At 45.0% G+C, this 22,729-nt stretch overlaps 1 protein-coding gene across 2 annotated transcripts in view; it reads right to left on the reverse strand.

Annotated features, from left to right (window-relative positions):
• MCF2 (MCF.2 cell line derived transforming sequence) overlaps positions 1 to 22,729 on the reverse strand; it is a 59,004-nt gene that overhangs the window by 13,740 nt on the left and 22,535 nt on the right. For both annotated transcript variants that reach the window (XM_049827208.1, XM_049827209.1), the window contains exons 5-21: positions 19,053 to 19,172; positions 17,831 to 17,947; positions 15,887 to 16,036; positions 12,920 to 13,044; positions 12,321 to 12,435; positions 11,836 to 11,955; positions 10,461 to 10,652; positions 8,819 to 9,010; positions 8,497 to 8,668; positions 5,320 to 5,408; positions 4,652 to 4,740; positions 4,350 to 4,416; positions 2,402 to 2,517; positions 2,233 to 2,302; positions 1,771 to 1,863; positions 1,343 to 1,435; positions 229 to 354 (exon numbers count right to left, since the gene is read on the reverse strand). In XM_049827208.1, the coding sequence (XP_049683165.1) occupies positions 229 to 354; positions 1,343 to 1,435; positions 1,771 to 1,863; positions 2,233 to 2,302; positions 2,402 to 2,517; positions 4,350 to 4,416; positions 4,652 to 4,740; positions 5,320 to 5,408; positions 8,497 to 8,668; positions 8,819 to 9,010; positions 10,461 to 10,652; positions 11,836 to 11,955; positions 12,321 to 12,435; positions 12,920 to 13,044; positions 15,887 to 16,036; positions 17,831 to 17,947; positions 19,053 to 19,172 (2,046 nt within the window). The remainder of the gene's footprint in view (positions 1 to 228; positions 355 to 1,342; positions 1,436 to 1,770; positions 1,864 to 2,232; positions 2,303 to 2,401; positions 2,518 to 4,349; positions 4,417 to 4,651; positions 4,741 to 5,319; positions 5,409 to 8,496; positions 8,669 to 8,818; positions 9,011 to 10,460; positions 10,653 to 11,835; positions 11,956 to 12,320; positions 12,436 to 12,919; positions 13,045 to 15,886; positions 16,037 to 17,830; positions 17,948 to 19,052; positions 19,173 to 22,729) is intronic.

Below are 22,729 nucleotides of genomic sequence, written 5' to 3' on the forward strand. Positions count from 1 at the left end.
AAGGTGGCAAGTGTGGGCACTACACGACTTTGAATATGTCCTTTGGATGCGGATATTTTCCAAAATCCTGAAATCAGACGGAAGAGCGTCACCTGCAAGAGCTTCCTGATCCCATCCACTTTGTAGCTGTTCTAGCATAGTTTTTAGCTCATACATTCTGGAACACTATCCATTCCCAGTGCACCATCCGGCCTTGTGCAAGGTCTCTCATTACCCAAATCTACTCACATCATATCCTGTTATTGAAATCTGATGCATAGAGTCATTGACTGACTTTAGCAAATCCAACATTGCAACCAGAGCTTCTTGAAGTTCCTGAACTCCATCACAGCTCGTGCTGTACTTTAGCAACTCCTGAAAATAGAAATGGAAGAGCACGTGTTTGCACTTGAACAAAGCAGACTTTTCCATCTCACCCGATGTTTCCAATGCCCAAGAGCAGCCTACACTGCCTGAGTTTCTTTTTTCATATGTCACTGGAAAAAAGACTCCCTCCAAATCACAGTTAGTCTGAGGTGTGGAACAGATCACTGAAGCACGGCCCATTTTTTCTGGGTTTTCTTAAGGATGGTGTCAGGCTACAGAGCGGCATCACGCCCATCTGAGTTCTTTGTGTTGTGTTTTCCAGCTTGGTAAGAAATGGGAAATAAGGCTCAGGTTTTTCATCAGCTGCCAATATGTCATATAAGCCTTCAAATGAGGTTGCAGCACATGAGTGTCTTCAGACTGGCAGACACAAGGAACAGGATTTATAAAATCCAGAGCCTTCAAGTCAATAAGTGGAACACAGATTAGGGAATTATACAATTGATATAAAATTAGTTTCGTTTCAGATCTCCTGTGCCCACTTACAGCTTCATGTGTACGCATCTCTCATTCAAGGGGCTAGAAGGTAGGGTTCAGAAGCCACTACCCCAGTGTTATTCCCACTTTAGAGAGTGAGGACAACAGCACTTCCCTGCCTCAGATGGGGGACATAAGAATAAATGCATTAAAGATTACAGGCACTATAACAACCTGAGGAGAAGAGATGCATCGGTACAATATATTTCATTCATCATACTCTTATGATCACTTTCTTAGAAGTGCTTCTGTCGTTTTGCATCTCTGAACAGATTCAAACTGTCTTTTTCCCCTTAAAAAATGTCTTGTTAAAAGCACTTGTTCCTTTCTCACGTATGCGAATTTTCATCTTCACTGAAAGCCACTACAGAGGGCCAAGAGAAGGAATATGTAATCTAAGGCTTGGAGCTGATTTACAGGTAACCTTTAATTGAAAAATAAAACAAACTGGAAAACAAATCTATCTCCTGATGTCCTTACAAAGCAGAATATGAAATACCTTCAGAAGTAACTGGTATTTTGTCAGGCGCTGCACTGGTTTGAGCAAATAGGAATCCAGCCCGAGCTTGTGCTCTAATTTTCTTTGGCATTCCTGGAACAAAGAATTCAGATTAAGTAAGTTCTGCACCAACCATAAGTAATTATTCCAACAGCATGACTAGTATGGTTTGATGACTTAGATGATTTCATGTAAAAACGTCACACGGTGCCCACAGCTAAAGAAATTTTATAAAAACACGTAAAATAATATAACGAATGGCCCTGCCTTGAACTCCTTGTGTACAAGAAACTCCGACTGCTATCTTTGTGAGCTTCCATGCAACGGTAAAAAGACTATACTGCAAAACCATGGGGTGCTGAGGAGGGTGTTCAGGACTAGCGAGTGTCCCAGGACGATGCCTGCCTTGGTAGGAACAAGCAGCTCACCTGGAAGAAGGTGCTTTCGGAGCACTGCCTCCACAGGGACTCCGACCGGGGCTTGTTCTGGCAGTATTTCTCATACATCTGGAAATCCTCTCGCTGTAAGGGAAGCCGAAAGGCAAGTCACACGCACGCACGCAAACCTGCTGGGCAGCCAAATAAGGTGAACACCCAAACTGTAAATTTGCTTTTATCTCTGCTGCCAACTTTAATATCTAAAAGTCACAGAGTCTGGGTAAAAAAAAAAAAAAGACACTGCTGGGAATCACAGCAGACCGCAGCGTAGTCACGACTGCTGCTCTCCCCCATCTGCTGCTGGCCACGCACCTACACTCCCTGCCTTGGTGTTGGTATCGAGTATCAGAAGCATCTTACTCAACTGACATAACTGAGATGTTGCAGAGTGCGACGAACCAGGAGAAACATTGGCCTTCAAGTCTGCTTTATATGTGAAAATGAGTCACCCACCCTGTCTAGGAAACAAAATCCCACTCGCTCGGGTGCTCCCAGGCAGCTTTCCAAACTGTGCAGGAAAATTCTGCAAGAGACGGGAGAAGAGACAAAATGCAGCAGTGAGCAAGGTACGGTTTGATGGGAACTCGGTCTGATAAAAAGGGGAAAAGAGCCAGCATTGTACTTGTTGTGGAAGTCGTATATCTCGGGCATGTTTCCGAAGAGGACGTCCTTCCTGTTCCTCAGCATGGGAGGCATGAGGATGAGCATGGCGGGGTTATCCATCTCAGCTCTGTAGCCCTGTGGGATGCAAAAGGGGCTCATCACTCAGTTGGTAAGGCCTTGGCTTGGCATCTCCTTGAAGGCGGTTGACAAGGGGATGCGAACAGACTTTCAATACAATCTGCTTTGTTTCATCGAGCAACATCCCTTTCGTTTCCTTATTTTTGTCACTAAAACCCTGTCTTTCAGTCTCTGGGCATGTGGGGTTGTGGTCCAGCAGTGGATGCCTTGGGACGGCTCCCTTGGGGCTGGCCAGCACCGCGGAGATGCTCTCTCTTCACCAAAGGCAAATCACAGCCACTTTCTCCTCACTATGGCCTGACTGTGGGAGAGATCCCGCAGGAATACTTCTCTGGGTTGAACACATCTGCGGCTATGACCGTGGGACACAGGAGTGAGAACGTGTTCGTACGGGGTATGCAGTTACGCACAACCTCATGAGAACCGGTGCGTGAGGTGACTTGTTGCAAAGCAGAGGTGGCTTGAGATCAAATACCAAAAGCAATGGGCTTTTTGCTCTTGTACAAGACCTGCTGAGCGCCAGGGTCTCGCTCTCCTCAATGCCTCAGCATTTCTGTCCTCTGTGGCCCCACCTGCCTCTTGAAATCACAGCCTCCCAAGCAGGGAGGAGCTGGAAGGGACATCACTGCACTACAAATTCTTGGGTGGAACTAGGAAACAGTGCAAAACTCCCCTCAGTTAAATCACACCACTGCACCAACGCAAAAACATTCACCAGATGTGGTAAACATCCTAACTGTAGGGTAGGGAGAAGGCACGGCCAGAGCTCAGGACCATCACTGCAAAGACATCAAGAAGGCCATTAGCCACAGCTCAAGCTGGCCACGCTAGTCACCAAGCATTGCACAGACCTGAGGCCTTTTTAACATGAGTAGCAAAAAGGTTTGCAAAAATGTATTCGGTATGTACAGCGCATCTTCTTTGGCTTTCCAAATTAATCTCTCATACTCACTATGGTTGCAATCGGTATTCCTTACACTAAGCAGGTACTTTGTAGTTGATTAAGGATTCAGTAGAAGATAAGTATCTGGAAAATTAATAATTTATATTTAACCACTGCAAGCAGGCTTCCCTCTTTAGAGGAAATACTATCTTCAGAAAACTTAAGTCTATCTGTCTGTTTTTCTTTATCTAGACTTGATAGGCACAGTAATAAATCTGCATATCTGCCAAGTGCTTTATCACATACAGCGTGGTTTAACAAAAAAAGCAATCAGTGCAGGGCAATTATGCGTAACTACCTGCAGTCCAACAGATTTATATCCTGCTTGCTCCTGGGTGAGAGAAATGCAAGAAGGGAGAGCTATTTAACAGCCAACTTGTTTTGGCCATCAGCAAGAGTTATTTTGGAATAAAATAGAAGTGTCTAAAATGGCAGCATGAGAAATTGTGCTCTGGTTTCTAAAGAAGCGTGCTTTATATGTCCACGAGCTTCACAGTACTGAGACAGAATCCTGCCAAGGATAAAACACAAGCTTCTTTCTTTTGTCTCCAAAAGGTAAAAGAAATTAGGGAACGGTTAAAAATACCAGCTTTTTGTACATTTTTCCAGGCACTGATAAAACTAATTACCAGCGCTGTTGTGTACAAACAGAAGGCTTCTCCCTCATTCTAGATGAAAAGCTCATCCTGACACCAACTGTTCCTACAGATGCCTCCAACAAAGAAAAGCTAGGGAGAAAACTTGAAAAATTTATGACTAGCTTGGGATCTGACAGTTTGGTAGAAACCTTCCCGATCACATTGTTGCTTAGTTTGATAGAGTGGCAGGTGCCCTTTGGTACAAGTCACCGGGGAACAAGAATGAGCAACCTGAAGAAGTCACTCACCGTCAAAACAGTGAAGAGCTCCTCTACGTACACTCTCTCAGTTTCTATAAGCTCATTTATGACGTGGCTAAAATAAAGAAAAAAATACAAGTATATTATTTTAACGTCTGTAAGAAACCCACAGGCATTCAGCACGGTTCAACTAGCTCAAAACGTAGCGCGATCTCATTCACAACAAACATAGGGATGATAAAACAGGTGAAAGCGCGAGAGATGACACCCAGGTCAGGCTGGAGGAACACGTGGATGGGACAAGGACTGGCCAGAAATAAACATCATTTTGAGTGATGCAAACAGCTTACCCTTTTAGTATATCTAAGTTGTCATCACTGTCTGAAATAAAATACTGCAAGGAGTTCCGTTTTTCCTGATAGTCGTGCATTACTTCGATCTGGAAGAGAAATGGGATGCACTGGGAAGAGCTGCATGGAGGTCACCGCAGAGGTAGGACGAGCCCGGCCCCTGATGTCGGCACGGGAACTCCTTGGGGAAGGATGAAATACGCTGCCTTTTAAGAAATCCTTTGTGACACAAAACTTTAAAAGGGCATAGCACACAACAGGTAGCCAAATATTCCCAGAAATTACTCTGCTACTTAAAATCTGAAAATACTGGTAATATAATTCATTAGTGCAGAGACCAGAGAACAGTTTCCCCAGGGGAAATATCTGAAGGTGGGGAGTTTTCCTGACAGACATCACTGTTATGCAAAGAACAAGTTCAGAGAAAAAGGCATAGAAAATCGATATCTGTGACTTGGAAAAACAATCCAAGATAGATCTCAGGTGCTGGACTAAGCCAACTAAACCATAAAGATACGAAAGCCTGTTTTTTGGTTTATTTAAAAAAAAAAAAAAAAAAAGAAAAAAAAGAGCATCTTCAAATCCAAAGTCTAAGTACAATAAATTTTTAGAAGAGTTTCAGTTTTTCAGTGTATAAAACTCATTCAGATTTCATGAATAATTTTTACCTTGCGAGAACTTGGAGTTTTTCTCGATGTTTTCTTCCCAGGGAGAGAGAGATCAAATGAAAATTTCAGACTGGAATTAAAATCCACACCTTGGGTAGAAATGAACATAATTACGTAATGTACATCTATAGTGAAGGAGATGGTTCAGGCAGAAACTAGTACATCACAAAGAAAAATGGGATACATTTTAAGAATGAATAATTAGTTAGCTAATACTACAAGCAAAGTGACAAAATAAAGGGTATCTATCTCAAACAACAATACTAATACCAAATAGCACAAGTCATATGGATGGTCATAAAGGCCGTAAAGTTAAAAGTAATCAGAAAAAACAAAATGTCCATTAAGTGAATGCTTTAATCAAAACCTAACAAAGTCTGTGAAGCCTGTGCAAATGATAGAAAACAACAAAATCAAATAAACTACCAAAAGTAACATCACCAACGGGGATCCTGTTTTAAAGTCCTTTTATGAATGTAGGGCAATATGCTCAGCTGGTGTAAACTGTTTCTCCACTTTGGCAGCATTTCTTGGTATTGTCAGTAAATAATTACAAGTTGTAATACTTCAGGTTACAGAGGTAAATTGGAAGCTTTCAAATAAAACATCAGTCTCCCCAGAGAGTTAGATGGCATCTTTCAAATACTTCTTACTCCTGAATAGTCAATATGGCAATTCTTCATCAAAAGGGTCTTTTCCCCCAAAATGAATGGCAATAATGAGTTTCTCCAGCATCGTGCTGGCTCCAGCCTCGGTGACAGCTCCACATGCCAGGCTGCAGCCCCAGTGGCTGCACCAACTTCTGAGATGGACCAGAACTAGATACATTCTGTTGTGCAATATTTACCTTATTTACAAACAGAGGAAAGCGGCTAGCAAAGTAAAAAAAAAAAAATAAAAATTAACTGGACTAAGGAACTATCTTTCCATTAGGGTGAAAAAAGGTATCACAGCACGTATGAATATAACAGCGGCTGTGTCTAGGTTGAAGGTTTGAACAGTGCTGACACCAAAGAGCCACCTTTTGTGAAGCAGAAGATGTAGGGAGAAAAAAGGATTTAGAGGAATGCAAGCCCACGTGGAGAGCAGGCGCCCCGTCTTCAGATGGGGCTGCTGTAAGATAACCCAACTACGTATTATCACGCCGACGAGGCCTTAGACCTCTCGTGTAAACACGTCAAATGAGGAAGGAGAGAGATCTGGACGCCGGAGAGCAGATCAGAGGCGTGCGTGGCACAGACGGAGGCGTCGCGGATGGGAAGACCCAAAAGAAGCGAGGACTCGCCAGTGGTCCTCCTGGGAGGAAGGGGACACGGACAGGGAGACGGTCACCAGCTGCAGCTCCGTGTTCTGTTGCAAAAGTGAATTTACTCCAGCAGTCGGGCTCTGCCGCAGCCTGCCGTACCGCTTCTGCGCCTCTCGCTATGCTTTATGGCTCAGGACAGGATAGGTTTACTCTTTTTCCCCCTCAAAAGCGGTTTCAAAATTAGAACCACATTTATCAGACGGGCTTCAAATCCAGGACAAAGATGAAAGGGGAAGCGTCTGTCCTCAGACAGAAAAAGAAGAGGGTGAAAAACAAAAGAAAGAAAGAAAAAGAGGACAAAAGTAATGTGCTCAGAGGTGGTTTGGTTTCAATCCACACCATAAAACCCATCCATCTCAAAGCACTCCCGGCAGAGCCCAGCATGCGTCTTTGACACTGCACATCACGCCAGCAGGCCTGCAGCATTTTGATGTTTTGTATCAAACAGAGGCCTTATTAAAAAGCTCTCTTGGCATGATCTATCCGAAGAGGAGCCTTTTGTCTTTCCCCGCCTGCTGGCTATGTTTCAACACACTTGATCATCTCTTTCAGGAAGAGGATTAATGGAGGATACCTGTGCTTTGCAGGCGACTGAGTGCTTTTGCTAGAAAAACGTGAATCCCGTGAAGGCGTGAAACGAGTCCAGCCCATTGATGACGGTCTCACAACATCCCACGGAGGTGGCCACCCATTTACCCTCACTCTTTACGCCAATAATTCCTCCTTAACACTCCCCTGTTTCTAGAAAGCTGGAAAAGTTCCATTAAGTAAAATGGGCAATACTCCAGTTTAAAGACTCGGAGCTGTTTTCCTGATTGAGGAAAGGGGCTCAGAGGGCAGTGTGGTCTAGTGAAGGTGGCATCAGCCTGGGAAGAGGAAATCTGGGATTTATTTGCTGCACTGGCCTGCATCTTGAGTAGCTTAACTCCCCTCACCGCATTTAGCTTCATTCCCATCCCTCCGCTAGCCTGGCTATTTACATTAGTCACTCCCTGAACTGGAGCCACTTTTACTGTTTGTATGACACCCGCTACAATTCACCGTAACAAATATTCATTAGTTTATGATAAAAAATTTGTGTTAAAACACAAATGATTAATTGCTTTATGCAGTCAGATCACTGAATTTAATAGACCCCCATAACAGCATGTCCCTAGTTTAAAATACATGGACGTTACTTTGGAATACTTTTTAATTCTGATACATACCCGGTTGCCAAGGATGAAAGTTTTAATGTTATCATTTAAAGCTAACACTGTGCCACATCCCATTACCAAAAGCAGGGCAGAACATTCAGTGACCTCAGTTCAAGCAGAATTTGTACCTTTATGGGCATTAATTATTCCACAGTTGGGATTTAGGGAAGACCTCCTCAAGGAATCAAAGGGAATTAAGCATCCAGCTCATTTCTGTACATGAGATTAGAGGTCCTCATTTCTCCAATCTCTTTTGCAAACATCACTCTAACTTTATGTCAGTTCCAGCTCAAGACAGCCACAGAGAATAGGTATGCTAATAAATTTATAAACCTTGCCCCTTTTCCCTGTCGTACTAATTCACCAGTTTTCAGCCCAGTAGGATGCTAGTAAAGCAGAACTGGAAGTATGCGCTGTTTAGGGCTCTCTTTTTTTCACTGAGTAGGAAGTGAAAATAAATACCAAGGAACCAGTCCCATTCTTCACACAGGTATGGGAAGCGAGACACAAAAATTGGAAAGATCGTAAATCATCTCATATGCATTTAGCATTATACAACAACTCTGTATCAGCCAGCAAGTTTTAGCTGGTTTCTCCAAACCATCTTTAGCCTTACTCTTCCTGCCTCAAAGCAACCTTATCATCTGAAAATACCATAAACTTAAAATATTTTACCATGTTTAGGAGAGAATAATGGTGATTTTGATCTCGGTGGATTTTCTGGCCGAGGGGCTACTAATTGGACAGGCCGCACGTGTTTATCCAACAGCTTCTTGAAGCAAGACTGCCGATTCTCAAACATGCTTCGAACGTTTTCGAGCTTGACCTGCACTGACTGTATCTGGCACTGTAGAGAGTGAAAAAGACTCCCGTGATCAAATAACTACCGTTATTTTGCACTTTGACCCAAAACAGAGGACTATAAAGCTGACAACACCGCAACACAGTTCGATCTTGCTTTTTACTTGTGTAACAAGGAACTGGAGGGGTTGCCTACCTTCAATTCAGATGTGAGGACCGACTCAAAATCGTAGTGTAGGGCTTGGGGATCATAGTTTAAGTAGGCTGAAGAGCTTTCAAGAAATCGTTCTATGTCCTGGAGAGCTTTCTGAGCGCCTTCTTTAGACTGGCACTTATCCATCTGCTGGTTGGCGAGCAGGTAGGCGCCTTCGTCGCAGCACTGCAGAGCCTGGTGACAGCACGGGGCAAACACAGGGAGCGAGACCGTCAGCGGCACCCCGATACATCAAGGTTCCCATGAGGAATATCATTTACCGGGTCTGTATTTTCAACATGGAGCTAATCAGTATTCCTAAAGACCTCAGCAGCTATTGCATTTGGATTAGAAAGTAGAAAGGTCACATTTTTTTCTGGTGGGCGACTGCAGTCCTCAACATACCCAGCCAAGTTGTGCTCCTACTTGCACCTGGATAAAACCAGTGGTATAACTGACGCAGAAGTACTATTTAGTGCATAGTTGAACCAAATGATAAGCAGATCTTTATTTATCCAACTCGGAAAGCTGAAGGGGGCACTACAGAGTTTACAATGAGACGGGTGGGTTTCTTGAGATAAAGGCCTGGCTCAGCGCAGACCTGAACTGCGCGGAATGATCCAAGTAATTGAATTCATGGTTTTAAACAAAATAAGGACTTTAAATTGCAGTTTCAAGTCGGACATTTAACATGCCCAGGTAACAGGTGAAGGCCAGGCTGGTGTTCAGCTGGCACTCACACGCTGTGGTGTGCACAGGCGTGAGAAGATGCTGCAGCCGAGAACGACAGAGGACTTCCAGTGCTGGGAGCGGGAAGGCAGGCTGCGGAGAGCAGGACCACGGTGTGCTCCAGCAGAGCCCATGGGCTAGACCACTAGCACCAACCAGCACTGCAAGGAGCCCAGGAGAAGACGGGGCCCTGCTGCTGAGAGGCTGCCGAAGAACGGTCCGTCCCCGCGGATGAATGCAATATTGAAGTGGAGCACACAGAGAGAAAAAAACCAAGTTCCCTAATCCCCCAAAAGTGAAATGGGACAGGGTCAAACTTTGCTGCTTCTCTTAACGGTCTCAAGCATATTACAGTCGCGTGCCTTCTGGCCTAATTAGCGTGAATTTCCCCAAATGAATTTTTGATGCTGATTAAGATATCAAAGAGCGTTGGAGCCACAGGACTCCACTTCCATGCTAGCACACAGCAGCTGCGCCTATCTACCAATCTGTCGCCTCATTTTACAGTCAGCTACGTTCGTTCTTAATAAATTGCTAACAAAAAAGGGCTAGAGTTTATCTGAATGCTTTGCCTCTATTGCACTGGGTATGAAAACCTCAAAAGTCAATTAATACATGGATGCAGCATGAAAGCATAAGCAACAGCAGCAGCTGAACTTCGGTGTTCTGAATTGCCCCCTGGAGATGCCCACTTCTTTCTGCTGACCGTTCAGAGCACCAGCAGATATTTGTTTGCTAACCCAACCAGCTAAGTAAGGGGTGAAGCACTCCTCCAGCCTCTGGGGAACACTTCCCTTCCACATACCGCCAAAGCAAAGCTGCAAATTTGAGATGCTTCCAGCCAAGAAGCGGAGAGGCTAACCCCATGGAGAAGCTAACTATCTGCTTCTCAAGGCACTGTGTCTCTGAACTCTACCTGCTGAAGGCGGGTATGAAGATCCAAGGTCTTCTGCAGTCGCATCTGCTTCCTTTTGATCTCATCAGACAAGACATCAGAATGGTGCCGCAGCTCATTGCATTGCTGGCAGATTAAGTTGAGTGCGTAGTGATGATTTGCTGCTAGCTGGTGTCCGTGTAGTATCACCACCTGAGCCTTCCCTATCAGATCCTTCAGTAAAAGAAAAAGAATGGATGGCACGCTTACTGAAAGAAGGCCAAAATATCTACATATAACAACATGCACTTTCTCATCTTACCAGATTTCAGGTACACAGGGAGATGACTGCCATTAGGAGTAGCCAGAACGGGTGGCTTAAGCAGGATAAAATGGCACCCATCATCTGAGAAAAAAAACTTTTGCTATCCAAAAAGAGGATGAAGAAGAAAACAGTATTTCACCAAACTAGCAGTGCTGTGAACGGGTGCTGGCAACATATTGCTGCCGTCTCCGGGAACGGCACTCTAAAAAAAAAGTGCAGCTGATGTCCCGTTTAGGCACACTATGCTTATAAGCGTGAAAGGGAATTTGAGCGGTTAAGTGAAAACAAACCAGGCCCTTTGCAGCAAAGCTTGATGCAGAGAACATGCTATCTTGTCTGCACATCTTGGTCAGTGTAATGGTTACGTCTTCTCCGGGATCGGCTTTCTGCTGGGACTGCTTCCCTGTTGCACCCTGCCTGCCTGGCCTTTTGTTCCTCCTCCCTCTCTCCACAAATATTTCTTCCAAATGGCCAAAAAGCCTTAGACCTTTCCCCTAGGACTCTTCTTTTCAAAGAAGCCTCTGGGGGTTGTGTCCAGATCCGTCAGGATTTCTCCACTGACCCTGGCCCACCTTGCCAAGTGCATCCCTTTACAGAAGTCACATCCTCAGCTGGGCTCCCGTGAATCATCTCTCTTCACTCTTCTTTCCCCTACATCTCTTAGTCTTCACCCATATGTTACGTTCAAATCACAGACACGTCAAGATAGCAAGTTTTTTTGCCTCTCCATGTGCCTGGTAACAAGTCTCTGCCTATTAGCACCGCTAAAGCACTTACTTAACATATAAATAATTCTTCTTCCAGCTCATTAACTCCCACGCCTCCCCTATGTTCAGACATTTATCTGTTCTGGATTTTCATGGTTGCTCAGCAATTTATTTTAACTATGATAATTAAATACCCTGTTCCTGGCTTTCAGAGTGATCACAGTGTTGCTGTGCAGAGCAAAGACATGAAATCAATCCTTTTGTGCAGCCACTTACCAACTAATTACACCAGAACCAGGTAGTTTCACAAAACACCCCCTACCACAAATACAGAATGTGTCTCTTGTGTTCCATTAGTGCCTCTTTCTGTGAAAGATTATCTCACCTGAGCCATACCATCGAAATGACCCAAGTCCTTGAGCCTCTGTTTTACTTGGGGGACACTGTCGCCAGTGTCGGGCAGCTCTGCTTGCTGACTCATTAAAAATTCAATGGCATTCTTGACCTAGACACAAAGAAGAAGACTGCTGCAAAAGGATACAAAGCACAGGCAGAAAATCATTCTTAGACCAAAATTAATCACACTTTAGCTAAGACTGGTAAATTCAATAATAAACCTAGTGTCCAAGAACTAATTTCTAGATTCAGAGATGCTTCTATCAGCAAAATCTATGCGACTGCAGGGCAGTGATACCTAAATTAGCTCTGAATGAGGAAGCACAGTGGTCTCCCCAAGCTAGCTAGCCCTGCCAGAGTCAAGAAACAGCAGCATAAATTAAACACTCTCAAAATAAAAAGCATAAAAACTTCTCTCCCCTCCTTTTTGTCTCCAACTCTTCCTTCTGCCAACAGAAGTGCATCTGATCATACCTCTTGAAAACTTTGCTCAAACTTCCACAGTTGTAAATATTGCTCCATTTTTAACTGATGTTTTTCCCAGAAGCCATCAAAAGCAGTCTCCATCTCGTGCAGCTGACCAAGTAACCTTGAGCACAGAAGGAGGACAGGATTGGAACAATTTGCAAACAGAGGACAAGCAGAGATGGACAAGCCCTAGAGATCACCTATTCAGGTTTTCTGGACCCAAGCTCTCAGAAGAAGTCAACGGACATGTATATATGATCTGTGAAGATCTCGGAGAGAATTTTCATGAAATCACCACTGCAGATGACAGCACCTGTGTGAAGCAGTTGTTGCTATCTCCATTTATCTGAATAACACCTGGGATCCTGGCATGGGAGAACCCTGCATCTGCTGCACAGCCTCATTGTATCAGCGGGGGGCGAAAAATAAAGAGCAGGTCAAAGTCGTTTGACAGAAGTCACCCAGCAATTTGATGGGTCTGGAGCAAAACCCTGGTATCTTTGTCTTTACCTGTTTGTTAGGTGACCTAAACAACGCATCTACGCCTAAATAACTTGAGTGTTTCCACTCAAAAATCAGGCAACTTAGGAACATAGTGCACTCACCGATTCACAGTCTCCCAGTCCCCAGGCCTCTCGCGGTGTTGGTCCTGACTGCACTCCCCAGAGACAGGCTCTTCAAAACTGCTCAGAAGCAAGTTTCCCTCTTTTGTGACTGCTGTAATATCTTCCTGTATAATGCAAAACATTCCTGATTCAGGCTACTTTTTTGTGAGGTAGGGCTAAGTCATTTCGTGTTTCTCCTGCCTTAGTTTCCCTGTATGAAATGAAGCATCAGCATCCACCAGATGAAAAAGGGCTCCCAGCTGATGTTTTAACCCCCTTAACGTGGGGTTAGCCCCTGGAGCTGGAGGAGACTGAACCATGGACCAGTCACCAGGCTGGGTGGAAACTGGTATGCATGAAAACATCAGGCCACAGAATGATTCCAGAGGCAGGAGGGCTGCACTACCACAGGTCTCTCTTGGTGAGCAGGCAGGTTTGTATTAGATATCGATCTACAAGTTCCTGTATTCAAACAAGTATTTCTGCAGCTGGGAGGCTGTGCTGCTCCATCAAGGTCATCACAGAAGGTTGTAGGAAGAGCATCCCATAGCGGGACAAAGCCAGGACTGAGACCATGTGGCAAAACTTACTAGAGCCTCTACGTATAAAGGTAAGTCAGCACTTTCAACGTAGCCTCCACTTAGGGAGAATGTAAACCCTTGGTGTGGTCATTAGCATCGGCTGAGGTGCTTTGTGCTGTGTTGTTGGACTCGGCACCAAAGCAGACAGGTGCATTTAGCCAATTATTTTCAGAAAAAAAGAGACCAAACACAGAGGTGAGAGGGAAGGAGAAAACAGATGTGGCTGCTGAACCGAGCTGGAAGAAGCCCTGAAGGAGAGACCTGTGCATGGCTCCATTGGAAAGCCAGCCGCTGGAGGAGTCAGAGCCCATCCTAGGAGATGGCCGGATTTCTATTGCAAGAGAAACAACGGCAAAACCGCTTTAGGGAGAAGAGTCAGAAAGCACAGACTTGCTTAAACATCTGCCTGCCCCAGATAGCTCACAGCAACCTAAACATAACAGCATCTTCAGGGTGGCAGCCCAGGAGCAGAAGGACAAGGCTGCAGGAGCTTCTCCTCTCCCGCACACAAAGCGTCCACTGCCAGTTTGCATCATGGAAGATGACCACAAGGCAAAAAAACCCCATCTCCTTTTGATACTGCCACATCCCGGAGACTCAAAAGGGAAGTGGAATTATGCAGCATGCTTTGAAGCGCAGGTAGCTGTTATTTCATCCTCTTACATCTCACTCTCCAGAGCCCTGCATTCCCCTTTTGAGTCAAAGCTTTTCATTATACGTATGACAAAGTAGCCTGACTGTCAAACAGGTGTTAACTTGATTTTTTCCCATTCAGTATATCAAAGAGGTTAATTTCTTAGTTACTCCGTTCAATTAATTTCTGTCATTTTTTCATTGTGTTTGCAACCAGCTTCTGTTCAGTATCACAGCTACATAAATTATTCTGATCGACTCATTAGCTGAATTCAGGAATCAGCTGTACCAATCTTGGGGTTGTCATGAGAGAGACAAGGATCCCATGTCTTGCTGTCATCACAATCTGTGCGCAGTTTCTCATCTGCTTTCATCTTTCACGGTCTTAGCAGGAACAAAAGAAAAAAGCCAACGGACTTCATTTCAGTCAAAAGCCAATGAGTGGGTTTTATATTTGAAATTAATAGATGAGACATTAAAAGCAACAGATGCCTTGTACTGAGTGCTGCTGTGCTTTATATGCAAATGCAAACACATGAGGTGTTTTATTTCTCCACAGAGGAAAGTGTGTATTACTGACTGGTTTATATACAGGACTACGCTGTGTAGCTGTTATTTGCCCCCTACGCTTTGGCTATAGTCCTAAGCATGAAGTTTTAAGTTAGTAAGTCATATTACAACATATTTACCTGCTGTTTTATACTACAGCTCTCTTAATTTCCAAAGAAGAAATGAAGGACAGTTGGCAGTATCTATAAAGATACTTTCTATACATACGCACCTACATTTATGCCTACGCACAGCACACTTGGGATGTCATTTTGCATATTTCTTACAGGCAGCCTTCTGGGATCTCACTGTCATGTGAATGACAAATGATTATAATTGAAAATAGATAGAATTCTTTGACTTATGTAAACGAATCCTGTCACAAAGCAAAGGAGCTCATTCTTCAGCCACGCGGCGTGGCTATGAACACAGGAATCGATTCCGAAGTGAGGGTTTGGGGACAGGCCTGTGCTGTCCCCAGAAAGATGCAGAAGCAGGAAAGATAACAGCTTGATATAGCAGCAGCTGGCTGCACTAAAGTTTCCACTAACTCCTATAATAAAATTACTCACTATCACAAATAGTTGAAAAAATATCTTAAAATTTTAAAGAAAAAAATGTTGTTTAAGACGAAACATGAAGCCTTACATGAAGACAAGGATCACATCACGAATGCTCTGTACCATGCGCTCACACAAAATCTTCACCTTGGATGCTCCCCAGCACAGTTCCCTTAAGTCCCGCCAGGGAAGCTGCATCAGGCAGAGGGACCTGGGGATGAACCATCCCTCCAACCTGCCGATGATGTTTGCGTGCTGCTCCCTCCAGCCGTAAGGGTGAAGTGGAGGGAATCCCACCAGGGACACGAACACGCAGGTGACGAAGCCTCCCATCCGCGCTCCTGCCAGCGAGACGGGCAAAGCCCACGGGAGGAGCACGCTGTCGACACCAACTTCTGCAGCCAGCAAGGAGGCGGCAGCTGCGACGGTTTGCTGGATGCTGGCAGGGTAATTTGCTTGAGTGGATGGGAAACGTAAGGGTAACGTACAGAAATAGTCATGCTGTGTGTCTGTCAACACACACACATGCATGGGAGGGAAGGAGGAGTGGGCGCCAAACAAACAGGCAGTCAAACCCCAGAAATCCCATCTTGCTGCAAAAACAGGGGCTGGAAAGACGCGGGGGAGTCGCTGATGAGACATACCTTGAGCTGGTAGTACTTTTCCGTGCGCAGGGCCAGGATGCGCTCGATTGAATACATGTCGTCCGGTAGCTCGGTCTCTGCCAGCTCCGTGCCAAAGGATTGTAACATCTGTGCAATTTCCTTCACGGTGAGTGCAAAACTCTCTATTGCCTGGTGGGAGACGATAATTGCAATCGGCTTAGGATTCAGGGTATTCCTACAGCTCACTAAGAGTATGTGAAAAGCCAAGGCTGAGATCTGCAGGGGAGCCTAACAGCTTTGCTCTGAGAGAGGCGGGTGGGATGTCCACTACAGACAGAGCTGATGTGTGCTGCGGTGCGCTAGCTAGTGGCCACCAACACGTGGCCAGGTGGCTTTTAGTGCCGTCTGAACCCCTAACAGGGACTTAAATAAGGATAGTATTGGGCACGCTTTGTCTTCTGCTGCCTGTTCGTGTGCACTCTGAGATTTTTTCCTATTACGCGTTGGAGGTCTACAGCAGAAGCCGCTATAGGATCCATCTCGCAAATTCCTGTAATCCCTCTCCTATTATTCTTCTCCTCTGGTTAAGTCCCACTGGGAACCACCTGCAGGCAGTAGAGCTTTGGAGATGTATTTGGCTTCTTGGTGATGGACGTTTCCAGCTTTGCAAGCCCAAATGGTGGGTTACAAGGCAGTCTGGCACCACGGCCACCTCGTCCACAGCTTCACCAAGAGGACAAGGGAGGGAGCCAAACAGCATGCTGGAGACAAACTGGAGAGAGCGGGATGGAAACGAGTGGTGCTGGTACCTCCCCAGCACATCCCAGCCAGTCAGTGGGAGCTCTGGATGCCAGACGGCTCCTACACCACGGGGCAAGGTGGGGGTCTCCAGGCCCTGCTCACAGCTCCAGCTCTGCTTTTGAGAATGGGGTAATAAACTCAAATGTAACCAATCGCATTCGTAGTCTCTTTAAACAGCATATATTTTCCATGGAAATTTCAGAAAATGTTTTATGAGCACATTACAAGGGAATTTTGAGAGAGGTTTTTCATATGGACACTTATCTACCATATGCAGCTATGGTCTAGAAACTATCCTTTTCTTAGATTAACTTTTTTTGTCATTCATTTTGTCATTTTTGTCTCCAAGTGTGAGAGCTGTGCTGTTATCGCTTTAACACACCATACAAAAGAACAAAACTAAGAGCCAGAAATTTAAAAAATTCATTAATTTGGCAGTGCATCAGTGTAAACTGGCACAAAGTTAATGGCACAAGCAACAGCTTAAGTTTTTCCAGCTACAAGTCTTGTGCTTTTGTCTTTATACTGAGCTCCGTATCTGCTGGTGTGGATGATGTTGCATAACAAGGGGCACTAAGATGTCTGGTACATTTTTCATTAGTGCTTTGATTTGTTGGGAAGGTAACTAGGAATCCAACCTGCCATTAATCTGGGAGACAAAGTCCCACTGAAAACAAAGAGTGTACAGGAAGCATAGAAACACATGGCAAGGCACAGCTCAGGGAATTAAATGCCTGATTTCTGGCAACATTAAAGGAAAATTCTTGCAAAGAAAAAAAAAAAAAGGGGGGGTGGGTGGAATTTTCTGAATTCTCTGCATTTGGTCAGTATGCAGAAAGCAGTCTCATTGCCTTGGTTCCCAAACACATTTGTTGATATTAATCACACGAAGCAACCATTATTAAAAAAAAAAAGCTTATATTGTATCTACCATTAAGGGAATTTTAATAAAGACTTAAGAAGACAGATCTTTCGGAAGCAGTTTCAAAAGGAGCCCGAGGGAGTTAATCATCCAATTCCCTTATAAACCCATCAAGTGCCTTATGCCACTTGACTCCTTTGCAAACGTAGTTGGCTTCGGGGGTTACTTTCAGCTACCCATTGCTCATCATTGCCTTACCGAAAACCTTCCTCAATCGATCCCAAACACCCAAGAGGCCAGTGCTCAGCCCCGGTACGTACTGTCCTGAAGATGACCCACTCGCTGTGGCAGTACTCCAGAGTGCCTCCAAACTCCGGGGTTAATTGCTGTTCATCAATGTATGTCAGCAGGTCGCTAACCGAGCTCAGCATAACAACCTACAAACAAGGCAACACTGTTAGCTGGTTGATCATCGCTTCTACCCAAGTCATACGCAGGTCAAGCTTACAAACCTTTCATGTATCTAAAAATGGGCTTTGCTATAAATGTTGTTCTACAGCATGGCTTTCTTCTTATGCTTATAGCTTAACATGGCTTTTATTCGATGCATTTGACCATTTTTGTAAGCCAGCCCTGATCTCCCAGGTGCTTTCTTCCTTAAATGCAAAGCACAGTGAGATGCTGCAGTATCTGACTGCAGAACAGAGCTGAAAGCAAAAGTAATGCAGGATTTTGCAAGGAATGACCAGTAATCTGGAAAAAAATATATACATTTTAATAAGTTATGAAGCATTGGCCAATTTCACGTAAATATATACTCATGAGTTTTTGTTGTCTTGATCTGCCCTGGGATACGCCAGGAATTTTCACAACTATGCAAATGACAATCATTTAAGAGTGACAAATGCAAAGTTCGTGAAAATCGTATTATTTCCTCGGGGAAAACATTGGTTTGCTTTGTGCGTTTGTAATTGCGTCAGCCTTAGTTAGATTCCATAAATGTACTTTTCTTCTCTTAATTATTCTCATTATGTCCTATAATCAAGGTGGCTTTAGAAGTCTTGGAAATTTTGACTTGAGAATATAAAACCATTTCAGCTGCTATTTTAGAAACAAATACCAACATGATGTTGGTATGGAGTTTACACTGAGATGAAAATGGTGATTATGGGTGGAATTCATAGCAAAAGCTTCACTAGACATGTCTTTTGACTTTTCAGACATTAAATAAATTGCTGAGCATGGTTTCATCCTCCGCAGAAGCAGGCAGCCTATATGGGGGATGAGAACAGGCTGAGAAGCCCACCACCTACTACTACAGACATGCTCCGTGGGGAGCAAACTGTGCCCAAGGGAGCTGAAAAATGCTACAGGAGAGATTTGGTGGAGAGACATTTGGTGGAAAAAGGGCGTTTCTGGCAGAGACACTCCAGTTACTCTTCACACGGGTGCCTGCCGAGTGGGACGCTGTCACTCCCCGACCCGAGGTGCGCGGGCAGCGCTGCGATCACACACAGGCACAACATCTCCGCACGCTCGTACCGGTAACTTGAGCAGAAAATCCTCCTGACTGAACCGAAATCCAATGTCAGTGAAGGTGCGCTGGAAAAACCCCGTGGGACGAAGAACCATCACTAAGTGCAGGTTCCCTGGGAAAGATGCCTGCAAGGAAAGAGAGATGCCATTCAAGCGGGGGACACGGCAGGTCCCACAACGGCTTTCAAACACCTTGAAAAGAGGGGAACTCGTTCAGATCTTAGTATTATTTTTTTTCTGATTGCCCCTGATAGCCTTTTCTTATTTTCAAAACAGGAGGGAGACACTGTAAGTGGTTTAGAGATACGGGACGTAACTGCACCAGGGTTGTCCAGTCCCACTTCCCTTTGGAACAGGTAGGAGTTCAGCCACACACCTTGGGGGGCCACTTATTAAAAACTTTAATACTATATATTGTGTTCAGCATTATAACTTGGGGAGTAAAATTACGACCTAGCAGGGAACAGAGGGCTGGAACATCGAGAGGAATGCCAGACAGATTGAGGAAGCAAAATTTATTGCCAAACTCACTAATCATCCCATAACTGCATCAAGCATTCTCTTCTTGTCCCTGGTAATTACCAAGCAACATTTAATTTGTGGTAAGAATTGGGAATTTCCTGTCTATGCTCCTGGAGCCTTTTTTCAAGCGTGTGGTTGGCAGGTGCGTTTTTAAATAGATCTGTGAAAAGCGTACTTGAGAATGAAAAAGAATTTTTAAGAAAGTAGAAGTCATATCATTAAATTATGGATAAGTGCATGATGCAAAGAATTGAGTTAATTAAGACATATGATTTACTCCGAGATCCTGCCAGGCCAGGTTACATTTCTCCACATATTCCTCCTTATATTATCCTCCTCCATGAAACATGATAGTAGTATCTATACCAAGGGTGAGAGTAACGAACGCGTTTAGGTATTGTGCACTGCAGGGCACATTTAATCTTTGCCTTCAAAACAAAGATCGCTCCCATAAACACGCATCAGTGTTGTTCAAAAAAGCCACGATTTACAGTTGAGATCCGACATCCATGAACTGCATCGTAACTCATCTGCTATGTTTTCTTGTGTAGGAAAGGTCAGGTTGGGGCTTCCATTGCTCACAACTCCAGTCAGAAGTGGACAGTGACTTTTAGGATCAAATAAGCCACGTAAATTCAATATATTGACCTGCCGTTATTTTAAGTAGGAGCAGAAAAAAAAAATAGAGAAAGTAATGTGAATGAAGCGCCAAATTCGTACCCTTTGGAAGTCAACAAGAACGGTGCCAGGGACAAAGATTTGGCGGTAGAACCAAGAGCAAACCATTAAATAACAGAGATGTTTGTGCTGGCTCCAGGCCCTGGGTACCGTACCTCTGTTACGCAGTACCTGGTTAGCACACAACGTCTCTGAAACGGCTGCCAGCCCCAGGCACACAGCGATGGCCACAGCCGCGGGAGACCCACGGAACCAACTGCCAACCCCATCAGGTCTGCAGAGGGGACAAAGGTCTAAACCTGGCCGTGGAGTCACCAGACCTTTGCAGCTCTGAGACAGGGCTTGCCCAAGAACGTGGGGTGGGAGGCTGCAGAAGAGCCAGGTTCAGCTCCCTGCTTCAATGCCTGTTTAATTAGCTCTACGAGGAAGATCAGCTCTCCTGCAAGACAACCCCAGGCAGGCCCTCCAACAGCCCAGCTACTAGACGCAGCTCTGAAGAGAAACTCATGTCGGAGACCCTGATCAGCTCAGGATTTTTAACTTGAGCTTCCCATCTTACGAGAAAGAAAATCATCCACGGGCTCCTGCGTATCTCCAAGGAGTTGGAGTGGTTCCTCACTTTGAGAAGAATCTCTGCCTGGGATGCAGAAAACCTTAACTGAGGAAAGCACCACCAGAACTGGCACGGGCTTGTAGCCGTTGTGAATGAACTGAAAACTCACAGCATTAACATTTCACTGGAAAGTCTCTGGCAAGCTCAATACTCGTCCTCCAGCGTGTCCCAGAGAAGCCGGCTGTCTCCCACCTCAGCACCCTGGCTCTGCGCTGGACCCAGTAAATGCCGCTATTGCTCTTTCCAGGCCTATTGGCCGACCTGGCTAGTCCTTGACGCTCTTCATGCTCTGGCCCTAGGACATCCCAGGAAGAGACCTGTCAGTCTGCATTCACGGCAACGTCGTGCCCGTCCCTGCAAAGCTGTGAGCCCATCGTGCGTCATTCCCTCACGCCCACCCTTACGTCCGTGTTTGCCTCGTTTTACATCCTGGTCATTTCCCAGTGGGCATTTCTCTGCAGACAGGACAACAGTAGCATCCCCCGACACGGTTTCAAAGATATCACCAAGGAGCCACCACGAGCTGCAAACCTCAAAGGATAGGATGCTTTTGCTTCAAGACAGGCCCCGCACCCCTGGCGTTAATAGCTCAAACTGACTTGAACCAAAGCCTTGTGAGGCCAATGGTCTTACAATGCTTTAAAGGGGCTCAGAGGATGCAATTTTAGGTCCTTCTGCATGGTTATGAGGCCATTGTAGGTGAATGCAATGGTGAAGTCCCACAGAGTTTGGGGAAAATCACTGTTTCCAGCTCAGAAACACAACAGTGCGTTCAGGTCTCTGAACTTTAGGATCCTACCTTGACCCCCTACTGAAAAACGCCTCAGGAATATCTTTGAGAACAACCAGCCAGAGACGCCTCCTCCCTTGGTCTTATCTCATTATCCCCATCCATCCCCTGTCCCCTTTAACCCTGTTCGGCACTTCAAGCAGAAACGAGTCTGCTTTGCCCTCTCCTAGTCCTTCAAGTCCTTTTTGACATGCACCCTTCGTGCACAGAGCAGAGTCCCCGGAGGAAGGGCCTGGGTCTCCTAAACCCTACCACCCCACAGGAATTTGCAGACTTTGAATGTCTTCTCCTATGAGCCCTTGGGCAGGAAACCCACAGCTCCAGGACCGTGGACCAGGGATCAGAAGGCAAGCAGAGCCGCCTGCCAAAATTACACTGCAACAGCGATAAGGTGCGAAACGCCTCTCTGAGAGCAACGGTGCCTTTGGACACCTTTGGTTTCGTGAACGCAGGATGCCAACACGTTCCACACAACATACAAGAAGAGACCGTAACCTGGCACTCGCATCCTTCTGCCACAGCTGCCACAGGGGCAAATTCTTCTTTGATACAACTTTATGCCCCGTACACACACAGCTGTATCCCTTTTGCTCCTTGATATGTTTCACCTCGGAGGTAGCTGAGTTTCCAGGACAGGTGATTTGATCTCAGTTCAGTTTAGAAAGCGTTTGGGGATTTTTCATCTGATCTTATACATATAGGATCAAGGTCGGCACTTACAAATAGCTACAAAACAAGAAATACAGCTTTGCAAATGGTACCTAATGTTATTTCAAGCATGGAAAAAACAAACAAGCCAAAAAGTAAGCTTGCAGAAAGACAGCCACCCAGCAAACCACGTCCTGTGCCCTCTTACAGACTTACGAGAAAGGACGAAATGTTAAAAAAAAAATATATCTACATATCTATCTGTAGATATCTAAAGATAGACCAATAATTCCTCAGAGATAACGTTCCTGAAGGGACTGTATCTTTTTTTCATCGCTGCTACAATTCTAGTTCTTCTAAGGGATGAAGTGTAGGTAAGCTACCTGCAAACTGAACTGTAATGATACTGAAGGTACTGCTGGAGAAAAGCCC

This window comes from Accipiter gentilis, chromosome 24, assembly GCF_929443795.1.
Source record: "Accipiter gentilis chromosome 24, bAccGen1.1, whole genome shotgun sequence".
Taxonomy (NCBI): Eukaryota; Metazoa; Chordata; class Aves; order Accipitriformes; family Accipitridae; genus Astur; species Astur gentilis.